Source organism: Athene noctua, chromosome Z (genome assembly GCF_965140245.1).
Source record: "Athene noctua chromosome Z, bAthNoc1.hap1.1, whole genome shotgun sequence".
In the NCBI taxonomy this organism is placed as follows: domain Eukaryota; kingdom Metazoa; phylum Chordata; class Aves; order Strigiformes; family Strigidae; genus Athene; species Athene noctua.
In genome coordinates, this window is record NC_134077.1 from 65,264,732 (window position 1) to 65,279,299 (window position 14,568).

The following is a 14,568-nucleotide window of genomic DNA, read 5'->3' on the forward strand; positions in this document are numbered from 1 at the left end:
GTTAGCTATCCTACTCATATACTATGTATCGCATAGTATTCTGTGGTAGAATAACACTGGTTAAACATTGTTTTTGAAATCGAGGTAGTCTGCCATTCTAAGGAAAAGGACATCTCAAAGGGGTTGCCTTTGGAACAGAAAAATAGAAAGGGACTCATGCCTTCAACATAGAGTGATAACTTGTATAATTCTTGTGAACAGTATAAAGTTCTGATGCAAATGTAACATAAGTTTCAGGTGGAGCTGTGTGGGCAGACATGACTGTTGGTGTGAGTCAAATCCAAAGCATGCAGGGGCCTGTCTACTGCATTTGCACTACTGGTATGTTTCATGTGCTCCAGATCAGTCCTGGAGGAGTATGTTAATATAACTAGAGTATCTTCCAACAGGTTGCCAGTGAAGAAATATAAGCAAGTGCAATAGGATTATGGGAGAACAGTGTCTCTGTGACACCTTAAATGAAAAGAGTGCAACCTTGCAAGACAGATGAACAAATTCAAGTCAGGTTCCCCTCCCCCTTTTACTTAGCTTGGCTGGGTGAAGATAGTAGAGTGGGTACAGCAGTACAGTCTGCCTAAGACTAATGGGGACACTTAAGCTACTACCCTACATTGAAAGCCTGTACTTCTGCCTCTTCTTAATCTGAAGGACCTTGCTCACCTCTAGACTTTAATCTCAAAACTTGCAAAAAGCCCTTAGACTCCATCTACCTCCTGGGTAGCCAAACCTCTTTTCCTTCTCTCTTCATCTTTCTCTGGTTCTAATCAAAGCTAGTGGATCAAAATTACGTGTGTGTTTTAGCAGGTGCTGCGACAGCACAGTGACCTGTAGGAAGTGGAGACGGGCATCATACCACCTACTTTTTAGAAGAACTTGACCTCAGCTCGCAGGAGAGGGAAAAGTGGAAACCGGTAGAGTTTTAGCAAAGAGCATTATGATAATGAGAACTAACAACAGGATAAGGCAGGCTGGGGGAAGCTAACAGTCCTTCTCAGGGAGCCAGCGGCTTTGCGAACTTCCTTCCCAAGTAAGCAGTCAGCATGGTGGGGCAGCTCTTCTACAGGGCCCGAGGGCAAGAGAGGCTGCAGTCCGGCACGGCGGGTCGGGGGTAGCGGGCACCGCTCAGGTGACGGAGGGGACTGCAGGCCCGCCTGAAGGGGCCGCAAGCCGCGGGGCGGCCGGGCAGGAAGGAGCGCGGCCTCACCGGGGGAGACGGCCGCGGCGTGACTTCGGGACGACGCTCCAAAGGCCGAGCCGGCCAGCCGCGTCCTCTGCCCGACCCAAGGGCTCGGGACGGCGCCGCGGGGACCCCCGCCGCCGCGGTCGGGAGGCGGCTCCGGAGCCCGGCCAGGGCGGGCGGCGCAGGGCCGAGGGGCAGCCGGGGCGCCGCGCGAGCGACGGGGCACGACCGGCGCGGGCGGGGCCTGCGATGCAAATGAGGGGGCGCGGCCACCGGAGTTGTGGGGCGGCGGCGAGCGCGGTCCCGCGCGGACGGCCGGGGCTGGGGGCCGGGCCGAGGCGAGCGGGGGCGGCCGGGAAGCGCGGCGGGGCGGGGACCGGGGACCGCCGCCGGGTGGTGGGGAGCGGGACGGGGCGCGGCGGGCGCAGTCATCGCGGCGGGCAGCGGAGCGGGAACATGGCGAGCGTAGGAAACGGCCCGGAGGAGAGCGGCGGCGGCGAGGAGGTAACAGGAGGGACGCGGCGAGAGCGCTTCGGCGTGCGGGCAGCGGCCGGTCGTCCCTGCCGGCGTGGCGGCGGGGGAGGCGCGGGCGGGGGCCCGGCGCCGCCGGCATCCCGAGCGCCCACCTGCGCGGCGCGGGGGCCGGGCGGGCGGCAAGGGGGGCAGCCGCCCTCTCGCGGGGCGGGCCAGGGCAGGGCAGGCTAGGCCCGGCCCGGCCGCCGGCAGTTGGGGGAAGTTATACCGGCGGCGGGGCCACGGGCGGTCCTCTCCCCCGCCACCCGCCTTTGGTTTTGTTTTCCTTCTTCTTCGTCTTTTTCTTTTTTTTCCTTCCTTGTCTTCTAGTTTTTTGGTTTGTTTTTTTTTTTTTTTTTCTTTAACCGCAGGTCCGCGTCGGCGCCGCGCTCCTCCGCCGCTCCGGGCGAGTTGGCCGCGCCGCCTCTCTGACGCGGGCGCTTGCCGGTGGCGGGCGGCGCGGCCCCCGCGCATCTCCCGCGCATCGCGCTGCCGGCGGGGCGAGTGTGCGGGCAGCAGCGCTGCCTGCGGCGCGCCCGAAAGTTTGGCGTAGCTGCGCCGCCGGGTTCTCTTGGGCGGCAGAGACGGGCCCCACGGAAAACGTTACTGCCCTGTGTGCGTGGGGTCTGCCACGGGCGGTTTGGGCGGGTTTTGTGTCCGGGAAGTGAAATCGGGCAGAACGGTAGTTGAGAAAAGATGCTTTATAGGCTGGAGTTTATAATTTTCCGGTTGCTTTTGTTAAAGGTCCTTTAAACAGCCCAAACACAAATACCGTCAAACGATCACCTGAACTTTCAGATTTTCTTTGTATCCTCTCAGTCCAAAAAACGCCACTAGCAGCATTCGTTTGACAGCACGTCTCAGAAAGCTGGTGATAGTAAGGGATCTCCTAGACTAGCTTTTGAGAAGGGTACTGCAAAACCGAGGCAGTTTTAACTGGAGGGTGCTCTTAAACAGAGCAGATCGCAGTCCTGGCATGCATGTGTGGGTACATTGACTTGATTTCTGACTGTACAGTCTAAAATGAGCGATTTTAGCGTTGTGTGCATTCAGAACCTTCTTCAAAAAGATTTGTAAGGCATGCCTCCGGCCAAACTTTGCTGAAGAAAACTTACGAATTCTATGATTACATAATAGTTTTGTGGGTTTTTTGTTTGTTTGGGGTTTGTATTAAAAAAACCCCCTTGTTAGGATGAATTTTGAAAACAGGCATGTAACCAGCGCCTGGTTTCTGAGGTGAGACAGTGTTCCATACAACAGGGCAACTGACAAACACGTATGTAGGATTTAGTGTGCTGTGTGGTTCCCTTGCATCATGTTTTGTATTTGGCAGTTGCAGAAGCTGCTCTTGGAAGAGATGATAAAAACCCACTTATTCTTTTTCTCAGTTGAAAGGTGGGGTGTATGCTAGTCTGTATTTCAGAGCATGCTATAAAAGTTAATACTTCCTAAGGTTATAGTGCGGAGGCATAATGTGAAGAGGATGTGAAATACTTAAATCTCATTGTATGCTGGGGTGAGTGAATCACAGCAGAATCATAGAGTGATTTTTACGGAGCTGAGATCTGTTTCTGATATAAGGAGTAGTACCAGTGAGAAGAAGACATTAACAAACTCATGCTGCTCCTCAGGAAGCAAGTAGTTGGACATCACAATTGTTAAAACAGGTATTTAGCAACTTAGTTGTAGCCCAGCTACACTGTACAAACAATAGGGAAGAATATTCTTCACGGAGTTCGCTGTTAAGTATCAATGATTTGTTTGAAGAAAATAAACTGCCATGCAAACAGATGGAAAGGTAGGCATAAAAGCACCTGGAAGAGGTTTTATTTGAGCAGTAGTCTGCAAAAAGTGCAAAGCTTTCTCCAGATGGGCTTGAAAGACCTCAAGGTCTTTGCAGAGACTTGAGCTTGATTCTCTGGAGTCTGAAACAGACCAGAGTTGATAATGGAGCGAGTGCTTGGATTTTTCCTGGCAAGATCCCAGAGTTCAGAAAGGGAGGATAGATGTAGGCTTGATCTTGGGGAAGGTCACTGCTTCTGTAACAGAAGTTGACTAGACCAGGGGTTCTCAAACCTTCCTTCACCATTGACCCCCTTTAAATACCTTTTGTGGCCATGGACCACCAAGACTTAATTAAAGATTTGAAGCACTAGACTGCATCAAGTATTTACTTCAGTTTTCTCATGAAGGGTCTTCAAAATTGGAGAGAAGGGGAAATAAGTTAATCTGTTAATGCACACACTCCTTTTATCTTTATTGCAGTGATTCCATATAAATTTAAAATAATAGCATCAGCACTCTTCCACCCCTGCTTTAAGCCTTCGCAGACCACCTGTGACAGTATTGTGGCACCACAGGTTGAGAACCACTGGTCTAGTAGACCACTGTAGGGCTGCCTTTGCCTACAGGTTCACAACAATCTCTTTGCTAATAAGTGCTATTTCAGCGCTTCATGCAAGCGAGAGTTGGTTTTAAGTGTGTGTTTTTTTTTTAAAGTGTTTGCAATGGTTATGATGTTGGGGAATGTTACTGTTAGCTTTGTTCTGAAGAGCTGCATGCATCTAAATAATGTTGTTTACATGGAACATGGCAGATGGGAGCTCTGCTTCCTGATTTAAGTATACATGCTTAGCATTATATGGACATAGTTTTTAGCATAGAATTTTGCTTTGCAGGGACTTGTGAATATTTCTTCATGCCTGAAATTTTGAAGAAGGATATGTTAAGCTAAACCTTGAAGTTGTTTCCTACTGAACAGGATGCTAACCATCAAGAACTGTGCTTCTAAAGTCCAAGCTTAAGGTAGCAGATAGCTGCCCCCTGCTGTAGTCACTGATGAATAAAATTTGTAGTTTCCCTTATGCTTCCTGCAGTTCAAGGAAACACCAGCTATCGTGTTTATCCTAATTTAATTTTTTTGCTGATTTATACCTCGTGGTTCTGCAGCTGTGGCTTTCTACTGGGCATGGAGAGGAAGTGGTATGAAGTGTAAACAAGTCTTGTGGGTTATTTTTTCCCAGCTAATGCAAATACAGTAGCCCAGTGTTGGGTTTTTTGTTTTTTTTTTTTTTACAAAAAAAATACCAACAGAAATTTGAGACCTAAGCCTAAGAGGCTGTATTAATGACATAGTGTTATGCATATGCTGATCTGGGAAAACAGATGGTTATTAAATTCAGGATTTTCCTGTGTTTCCCAGTGTTGTTTCCCATGTGGTCACCCTCTACTCTGAAGCAGTTTCCTGGATGCTGCATGATCAGAGTGAAAGTGCCTGCCTGTGGTGTGCCCAGTTGTGAACTCAGATTGTGATATACCATCAGCACTTAAACCACTATATGACCCTAAATTCACCAACCAGAAGTACTCATACTAGTATTTTTTTAGAACAGGTTGCAAATCTAGGACAGATACGCTTAACTTTAAGAGCAAAATAGCTCTCCCAGCCACTACAGAGTCTTTAAGCAAAACGTTAAGCCTTCTTCCTGCCCCCCCCCTCCCCCCCCACTGTCTAAAGATTACTTAAAATAGTGGGTCAGATCTTCTTCCCATTAAGTTCAGTTTATGCTGCCTTGATTTTTCAAAGTCTTAAAGCCAGCTTAATTGGTTACTTGGGGATTCCCCATCCATTAATAAAAAAAAAAAAACAAAACACCAAAAACCAAAAACTAAGCCCAGCCTTGGCCTTTGTGCGTCTAAGTAAGGGTTGTGGCCAGACAGAAAGGATCATGATCAAGAAGTATCTAGTTGCTAAAAAAATGCCTTGTTTGGCTACAGTCAGCCAGACTAAGGATTATACAGAGACTGAAAGTGATTTGGTGCCCTTGCTGTGGTTAACTCTAAGGCTTGTATTAAGGATAGCTTGGCCAATTCAGCTCTAAACTAAACTATTAAGGACAACTTAGGTAATGAAGGTCTGATGATGCATGCTGTACTTTATTGAACTGCTCAAGCAGGGACAGACACTATATAGGCTGACTTTATCAGCCTGGACAGTTTATCTTCAGAGCTAATTTCAAAATGAAACCAGCATTATCATTAACTCAAAAGCTGGATAGTACTGGTTAATACTCTGTTTAAGTACTCAAGCTTTTCATCCAGTAGCTGCTGCACTTACGATCAAAGAACTTGATAGTGCTGTGCTACTTTCCACCAGTGGCTTAATATTATAATGTACTTAAGAATAAATCGTAGAACTATGCAGCACTGGCTGTTGTCTCATGTTTACCTTGAGGATTCTTTACCCGTTTTGTTTGGTAATTTCAGCCTGAGAGGTGAGAAATGGTGGTAGCTGTACTCTGCTGGAGACTGAGAAGCTGGTAACAGGCCACTATGGTGCCTTTTTCATCTTAAAAAGTGAATGTGTTTGGAATATGGAGTTAGGAAGGGGTCATGAGGGCAGTTCCTCTCATGAAAGATGATTGTTTTTGAAACATGCTAATCTGATTTGTGTGAGTTTGTCTCTTTGATAAGTAGATGTTGTGCAACTGAGGAATGTGAAATTTGAACTCCTTTTGTCAGCTTATTGCAAAAGGCATGTGCTTGGCACATAGCTCATCTGTTTCTCCTGTTCTTGTTTTGGGCTCTCCTACTGTCAGAGCACACTTATATCTAAGATGAGGGACAAGCTCTTCCAGCAGCACAGATGAGAACAGGACGAGGGGAAAACTAAGCATGACTAGTAATTTCTTCTTTACTAAATAAAATTAGTTTATTGTCTCCATTCTGAGGTTCCTTATTTCAAATAAATCTGTTTTACCTGTGGGCATACCTCTTGAGAGGTATTATTCTTCTGTGTGACCACCCATTCAATTTAAGGATGTGTACTCCAATGTTGTATTACCAGTGTTGTTCTGAGATGGCTACTTTTTTTTTTTTTTTCACATTTTTCCATTTATTTGGCTTCCTAGTGCTCGCTTCAGTTCATCAATTTGAGCCCTGTCATTGACTGTGACCAGTTTTGAAAGTCGGGCAGATTAAAAAGAAGTGTGGCTTAAGTCTTTATTGGTTTCCTAGAGGAGAAAAGGAAGTGTATGTAACATGTTCCAATTAAACTTCCTTGTTTAATGTTCACTTTGGATTATCAGTGTGCTGTTCTCCTCAGTAAGGGATAAAAGATACACGGGATATGGGAAAAGGTGGGGTTACTGTGAAAAGAACCAGATGCTTCTTAGGGAGGCAGAACTGACAGATAAAACTTCTGGGAGACTTAAGTATTTATGAAGTGAATTTGTCTGTTACAATTTGCCTTCTGTGTGTTTTTGGGGGTGGGTGAGAGGTGGTGATACTTGTTTTGTATATAGATGGAAAAAAGTAGAGCAAAAAGGAAGAGTCAGGTTTTTTTTCTTAAAGTTTTGGGGTTTCTTTGGCTATTTAACTGCTGCTATTCTGTTGTGGAAAGCAATATCTAATATCTTTTAATGAAGCCTTTACTCTGAGCAGTGGAAGTTACTGTCCCTAGGGGTACAGCCGTCTTGGTAATTGTAGCTAAAAGGTTGCCATCCACTGTATGGAAAGGTAAGTTCTTTTACTTAAAGGGGGATAGATTGCTTCTTGTAGTTCCAGTAAATCTGTGTTGTGATTTAAGACTTTGTGGAAGCATGTTTGTTTCTGCAAATGTGTGTTCTTCTATTTTGCTGGTGTTTTGGAGCCAATATGCTTGGAAAAACCTCTAGACCTGATGGGCTTGTTCAGATTGCTAGAGGTCAGTGACACAGCTTGGGTAGATTCTTGTTGAGCCCCTCTCTTGGCAAAGAGGTTGAATGTTGAAAGAGAAAAGGAACTTAATTGCTTCTTGGCAGATGCATTTTACATAGCAGCATGGGTTAGGATGATTCAACGTATGAGTAGGTGATAAGCATGTATGATTTTATGCCTCCTGTCTTGTTAAGTAAGTCTCTGATAATTTACCTAACATAAAGGACTTGCAATAGCAAAGAAGGTTTCAGATAACTAATAGGGCTTTTTCTTCTTGTGTGGCACCAGCACAGAAGGTGGAGATAAGAACATAGCTGCTGGTGACAGGCTGGCAAGAATACAGCCTGACAGATCACGTCCATCTGGTGGGCAGTGATTTTCAAACATGCTGTTTCTTCTGGGTTAATAGAAATAATATTATACTTGATGGAGCAGAAATAGTGGATCATTTTGAAAAGAGAGCAAAACTGTGCAACTGAAGACCTGAGAATTGGCTTTCAGAGGTTGTTGTGTGCTGCTGTTGATGTGTGTTCTGTCTTGAGCCTGGACCCTGGAGTCCAGGGCCTTTGTGGTATTGGTGGTCAGGTGTGACTGCTTAGATAGTCAGAAATATGTGAATTTGTATGAGTGCTGAAAATTTCTTCTTCTGCTTTTCTAAGCCCTCTGAGGTTCAAAAAACATTTCAGCTAAGTCAATAGTAAGTATCACGGGCCTGTGGATTTATGCCCAAACACCAGGTGCTAAACGAAAGATTTTCTTATCGAGAAGATTTAACTGTCATCTTATTCTGGAGTAAGGAACCAGTGCTGTTACTATATAGTAAGGCAAGATATTCTAATACTTGAGACCTTAGTAGCAGTGATATTTTTTGTTATAATGCAGTGAGTGTATCATGTTTTTATTCCACTTCTCTTATGCATTCACTGTGCAACAGAATAGTAAATAAACTTTGCAAGCCAGTGTCTGAGTGTGCAGGACTGAGTTGATACCTTCTCATCCCCCGGAGCCAGCATCACATGCACTCTTGCTTTTCAGAAATCCTCTTATGGAGGATGTACAAGGACAGTCTGTCATCAAAACAGAGAGGAGGTTTGGAGGAAACCTGTTTCTGAAGACAGTAATTTCTGTGTCTGGCACCTATTTGCAGTACTATTTTTTCTAAGAAGCACAGTGTTTAGTAGGTGGCTGTAAATAGTAGTAGATGGGCAGATTAAACGAGAAATACTCCTATTAGCTTTAGTTGAGGGAAGTGTGATTATAAAGGTAGAAAATGTCACACTGGCTTTTATTTTTACCAAGAAATAATGGACTAGGAAGATGTTTAATCTGGGTTCTCTCAGGACTGTTGATAGCAAATCTAGTGGGGCAGCTAGCTAAACTTGCACTCTATGTCATGGTTTGGTTGGTTTTGGTGTTTTTTTTTTTCTTTTCTGCAAACTTAGTAAGCTTCCAGGGCTGGAGAAAGTTACTTTTTTCCTTTAATCTTTTAATTTTTAAAAGAAGTATGAGTAGTAATTCAGTATTAAAGGGCTACTCTAAGATCCTGTGACAAAATCTGAGCTTGCTGCTGAAAATTCTGTGAAGATGTAGAATTACCAGTTCTGGCTTTGTAAAGAGTCTTTTTAGATGAGGCAAGTTTACACAGATCTTTAGCGTTCTTGTAGCTTGCCTGGCTAGAAGGTGCTGAAGAAACATATCAAAAACTGAAGTATTCCACATTCTCTATAAAACTTTACCACTGTAATTTGGGGAGACAATAATTTGTCATGAAAAGAGTTTACAAATAATGACTTTGAAAATAGTCATAGTGCATGATGTGAAGCCTCAGTGCTTTTTGACTTATTTTTTTAATAAAATGTAGTATGATCAATACTTCATAAAGTATAGTTTGCTAGGGCCTTCCCAGCAAGAAAAATATTTTGAAAAGTAATCCTATTAACTTCATGAAGGGAGAACATGAGGGGAGGAATGTTTCAGCCTCTTTAATTTAATTATTATATCTGTACAGCTTTATCATGTATTGATCACTGTTAGTTATTATGTTCTTCATCAAGGGAAGTGTGAAAAGCATAGGAACTACACTGTGAGTACAAAGCAGTTTAGTTAAATTCAAGTGTGTGACTTAGACCAGAGGAAGAACTTTAAGGTAAGACTCTTTAAATGCAGTGTTAAAGAATATCTAAATCTGTGCCGTGTCCAGATGGAGAATCTTAGCATGCAATATATGTGCGACTCTGGAAAATCCAGTTAAACAGATCTGCCTGTGTACTGTTACTTGACACCACTGAACGGGCTGGCTCTGTTAAGCTGCGTTCTACTGAGCTTAAGCAAAACCTCTCTAAAACCTCGGGAAAGAGAGGTTCAGCAGCAGCTCAGTGTCTGTGTCTTTTAATGTAATTTGGATTAAAGAGCTATATATGGCTATAGCTCCCTCTATCAGTGGAAAATACAGGGCAGCTTGTGGCCAGTCAATTCTAGAAGGTGGAATGGTTTGTTTCACTCTTTGCTGGAGTGCTGCAGCTTCTGGTAAATGTGAACTATGTAAATTCAAGTCATGCTGAGTATAAGGGATGGCACAGGTTGTGTTGATAAGTTTCAGAGTGAACATATATCTTAGTAAGTGAACACAAAAGGAGCATTATCCAAGTTTAAAAAAAATATGGTGGGCTGTTTGGAAGTTCATTTCGTTTATTACAATGGTAGGATTTTTATCTTCTCTTTAAGTCAGTTAAGTGGTATGTTTGTAGTGGAAGTGCAAAGTAAATGCAAGTTGTCCCAACTTTGTACTTTTTTGTGAACTGGAAACAGAAGTATGGAGGCAGTCAGTGTCACAAATCAGGTCCCAGGTAGGAGGATCCTCCTGGAAGTCATGCTCTGTATTTATTCTCTTCTTTTGTAGGTCAGAGTTCTGCCATGGAGGTCACTCCTCACTGCTTTCTGAATTGGCTCTTGTGAGTTTGTACATTGGAGTAGTTAAAAAGTGAGCTTGCAGCTTTAAGTAGTGATGTGCCTGAGTGAAGAGGATGATGTTTGTGTCACTAAGCGAAAGTAGGCAAGTAGTTTTGGGAGACACAGCTCTGTGTCCATGGTGCCTTGCTTTTGGGGTTTCATGCTAAGTGGTTCAGCTTGTGTCATCAAAGGTAACTGCACTAGCACAACTGAAAAAGTAGTAAAAAGAGAGTGTGGGATAAGGACTAGAGATTGGGTAAGTAGGAAGGGGCTTTCCCTGAATAGTTTAAGTGTTGCAACAGTGTGATGTATTTTATGGTCCACTTCATGTAGTTTGTCTACAAAAAAAAGCCCCCCCTTGGCCAGTGGGGTTTGTGCAGTTGACTTGAACTGCTGTCAGTGTTTGTGTGTGCGTATCCCTCCTGTGAAGCAGAGAAGGGAACTCACTTGACACCCCTGAAAGAGCTGACTCTTTCACTGTTGTTAATGTTTTTGCTTTTTTTTTGCTTTTTTTTTTTTTTTAATGCACATAACTTTCCTTCTGTGTGTTGCTTTGTGTTTGTAGAAGTCCTCTGCTGTTACAAGGGCAGATGGAGTGCAAGAAGGAGAAGCTGCGGTTAAATCTTTTGATGGCAACCCAGGATACAGGCTTGCCTTCTCAGTTTTCTCTGGAGCATGTGCTCCTCTTGTCCTTGACTGAAGTCAAACACAAGTTTTGTGCTTGGTCTTTCATGTTTGTTGTAGCTTTGTTCTGTGCTGTAGGGGCAATAGAGCATGTGGTTTTATGCAGGGAAGGTAAACTTAATACACATTTTGTGGTTTGTATCTGTGTAGATCATACCTTACAGTAACAGTTGGTCTCTTTAGAATATGTAGATGAGTTCTGGAAACTACTGAATTTACATTTTAATTGTTGCAGAAATTGGCCTAAATTGTATCTTTCCTACTTTGAAATCTCACCCTTTTGTGTTTTTTGCAATGTCTTAAGAAGTAATTAAAAAGTCATATGAGATTTCAAAAAAACTTTGCAACAGCCTCCACAAGTTAATAAAAAACTTTCTAGTATATACTGACCGTGGGCTATAGTGAAAATGGATATGGATACCAGCAACGGGCAGAGATCAGCTGTCAAGCAAGGCAGCCTGGAATAATTGTGTGGCTGATACTTCCGCTTCCATCGTTAAGAGAAGCACGCTGTGCCTTGTGTAACAGGTTCGGCTTCTCTGGTTTTGTGTCTCTGGGTGCTGACAGGAGGAAGTGGTGTGTGGAGATTCAGTGCTTTAGATTGGGTCGTGTGGTCATGTGGGATTTCCTTTTTCAGAGCGTCAGTCATGACAGCCAGTTCACCTTCACTGGACACTTGACTTGGGCTTGATGTGAAGGAACTAATTCTCTGATTGCCCGTGAGTACTCGATGCAAAGTGCCAGAAGGTGACTACAGCCCTGTCAGGAGAAGGAGGGAGGGTGTGTGCATGAGCAATTGCCTAGGGGCGTTGACATACTGTGACCTTACATTTGTGGTAAAGTGACCCTTTGGGCAGAAGTGAGGCATCTGGTAATAACTGTGTATGTACTCTGTCGTTACTGCACTTGAACTAGAAATTCTAAAGGCTATAAAGTCCTCATGACATCAGTAAGCTGTATGGGGAATGAACTACACTTTTCTGATAAGCTTAAATAAACGTTACAGCTTCTTTAAGGGGAAATGCATGCTGCTTTCAGTGCACCTGTGCAAGTCTATTTGGGGTGTCTCTTGCGGATCCTGCCGCTGTCCTGAGGAAATAAATACCATGCTCCACTTGGGGATAGACTGGATGAAGAATTAGAGAAAGGTGAGTCTTGCCTTGACACCTTAACAAAACCTAAGGGGAACATTAATAGATTAACTCTTACTTCATGTTAATTAAATTTGAAGGCACATGTTACTTAGGAATTATTTTTTTTTAGTAAGGGTTATCCTCATAACTTCAGGTGACAGTGTGTTCTGTTTGTGCTTGCCTGTGTAGCCTAGGAAGAAGTAACCCTTTAGCTTACTGCCTAGTTAAGTCAAGATCTGATTCTGCTTAGTGTAATTTAATGTAACACTTGGTCTGGATGTTAGGTGCTTGTCTTTCTTTCTGGTGGAAAGACAACAAACTCCATGGAACACATGTATAAATCAGCTAATAATTAGTTAATTTTAAACTAGTAATTAAGTTAAATTGCTGTGTCCTTAAGAGGATGCTTTTCTGTTAATGAAAAAGATCTGATTGTTTCTAGGAGAGGTGGAAGGTGGTCTGTGTCTGTCTTGCACTGGGGGAACAGGCTGTGCTCTGGACAAAAGACATTGCTTTAATCCTGTATTACAGACACTTCTAACTGTGTAATGCTGGCTTCTAAAGCTCTGCTGTTTCATTTTACAGTTAGTACTGCTGGTGGATCAGAAGATATCCACAGAGACTTTCAGGTTCTATAACGGGAACAACCTTATTGTAAATAGGCTTGTTGGTATTACAGTTATTGCAGCAACACCTTCTTTTAAAGGAAATGAATCAGGAAAAAATCACTTAAATTGCTTTTCACTGTAAAATAGAACTTTGTGGTGCTAAATATGCAGCAAGTGCTGTTGCATTCTGTACGAATGAGTAACCACCTTTGTAGTCAAGAGGATATTTAACCTGAGGGAGACAGAGAGAAGTTAATACCCAAGATGCTCGTATTAATGTCCCTTTCATACCTTTTTTTTTTATTAGTTATACGCAAAGCTGGCACGGAATCATCTCTTTAATATGAGGTAAACATGTTTGGCTCCCCAGCTTGGGGTCATCTCTGAAAAGGATTAGTATCAGCAGTTCCAAGGTGGTATGTCTGTAATGAGACTTATTTAGGATTGTTGATTACATTGTAATTAGTAAGCATTCTCAAACGCTGTCACAGTATCCCGCTAGGGGAATTGTAATTTATAAGAGGTGATGCTTTTGTCTGGATAAGTTTAGTTAAGTGCATGGTGAAGCTGTTGCCTAACTAGGATTTTTCTTCGTAGATGTAGAAAGCTATGGAGGCAGTGAGCATTGAGCATCTTTATTTGAAATTGCCTAGTAAAGTTCAGAACAAAACAATGTGCTCTTCATTTTATTCTACCCTTTTTCCTTTACTGGGAAGTGGTCTCCACTGTGTCTGCTTCTTCCTTATGCTGAGTCATGACTGACTCTCAGTTTGTAATTGCAGCTTGATTTACACTATGTCTTTCTGTTCAATCCATTCATATATGTGTGAGATTCTTTTTTTGAAAAATACCAAATTATGTGAATTTGTTTTGCTTGGTGCTTTTTTTTTTTTTTTAAATTTTGTCTTCAACATACTGCATGACAAAGCTACGTTGTGTGGTGAGGATAGAGTGCTGGAGCTGGAGTTTTGCTGCTTCCTGCTGAAAGCTACACATGCTTGACATTAACTTGATTGTGGAATTAGAGACCTCATCAGAGCTTGGAAACTGTTGTATGCTAACAAGAGATCTTTGCTGGAGTAGGGCTTGAAAATTTAGTAAATACATTTAAATTTTTAAAAACCCCTCTTCTTAGAATAGTTTTTCTCTAAAAAAACCCCACCAAAACAGTGACAAATTTCTTATGCCCAGGGCTAACAGAACTTGATGCTAACTCTTGTATTATTAGCTGTATAATGATATTGGTAATATTAACTGTAATATTATTGGTAATTCTGATACATTTTAAAAATTTTATCTAATGACTGATGGAAAGCACTGATACTCCTCTTGCTTGCACTTTCCTAAGATGACTTTCCTCTTCATGGAAAACTACAGTTGATGTTATACTTCAGAGACTTCACATTCTGTTCAGATGTGCTGTTGGTGTGTCATTACACAAGATAAAACTGGAAGTTTATTATTATTATTATTATTATTTAAAAATAAATTGAGTCCTGTTTTTAAACTGCTTCCAGTTGTATGAAATACCAAGCAACAATAATAGAACCTGTCTCTGAAGTATGTGAATGCTTTAACAGCACTCTTATGCTGATGATGCAGTCCTTTTTTATAGTGGATTGCAGTATAGCTATGACAGAAGCAGTTCTTATTTTCCTAGTTGGCCTGATCTGTGCTTTTTTTTTTTTTTTTTTTAAACCTATGAAGCACATTGTTGTGTGAATGAGATGAGGAAGTGAGGAAGTCAGTGGAAGTGTGACAAATGCTATGAAAAAGCTATGAAATTCTTTGTGGTAGGTAAGAC

The 14,568-nt window shown here is 42.8% G+C and overlaps 1 protein-coding gene across 2 annotated transcripts in view; it reads left to right on the plus strand.

Moving 5' to 3' along the window:
• Nucleotides 1-1,592: 1,592 nt before the first annotated feature.
• The window catches only part of TTC39B (tetratricopeptide repeat domain 39B), an 83,898-nt gene continuing 70,922 nt past the window's right edge, over nucleotides 1,593-14,568 (plus strand). The window contains exons 1-2 of one of the 2 annotated variants that reach the window (XM_074931578.1): nucleotides 11,699-11,742; nucleotides 12,062-12,171. Coding sequence is in view for 1 of the 2 variants with exons in the window: in XM_074931576.1 (XP_074787677.1) it covers nucleotides 1,637-1,684 (48 nt within the window). In the remaining variant the exon portion in view is untranslated. Of the gene's footprint in view, nucleotides 1,685-11,698; nucleotides 11,743-12,061; nucleotides 12,172-14,568 lie in introns of those variants that run through there. The other variant, XM_074931576.1, reaches the window with a different exon arrangement.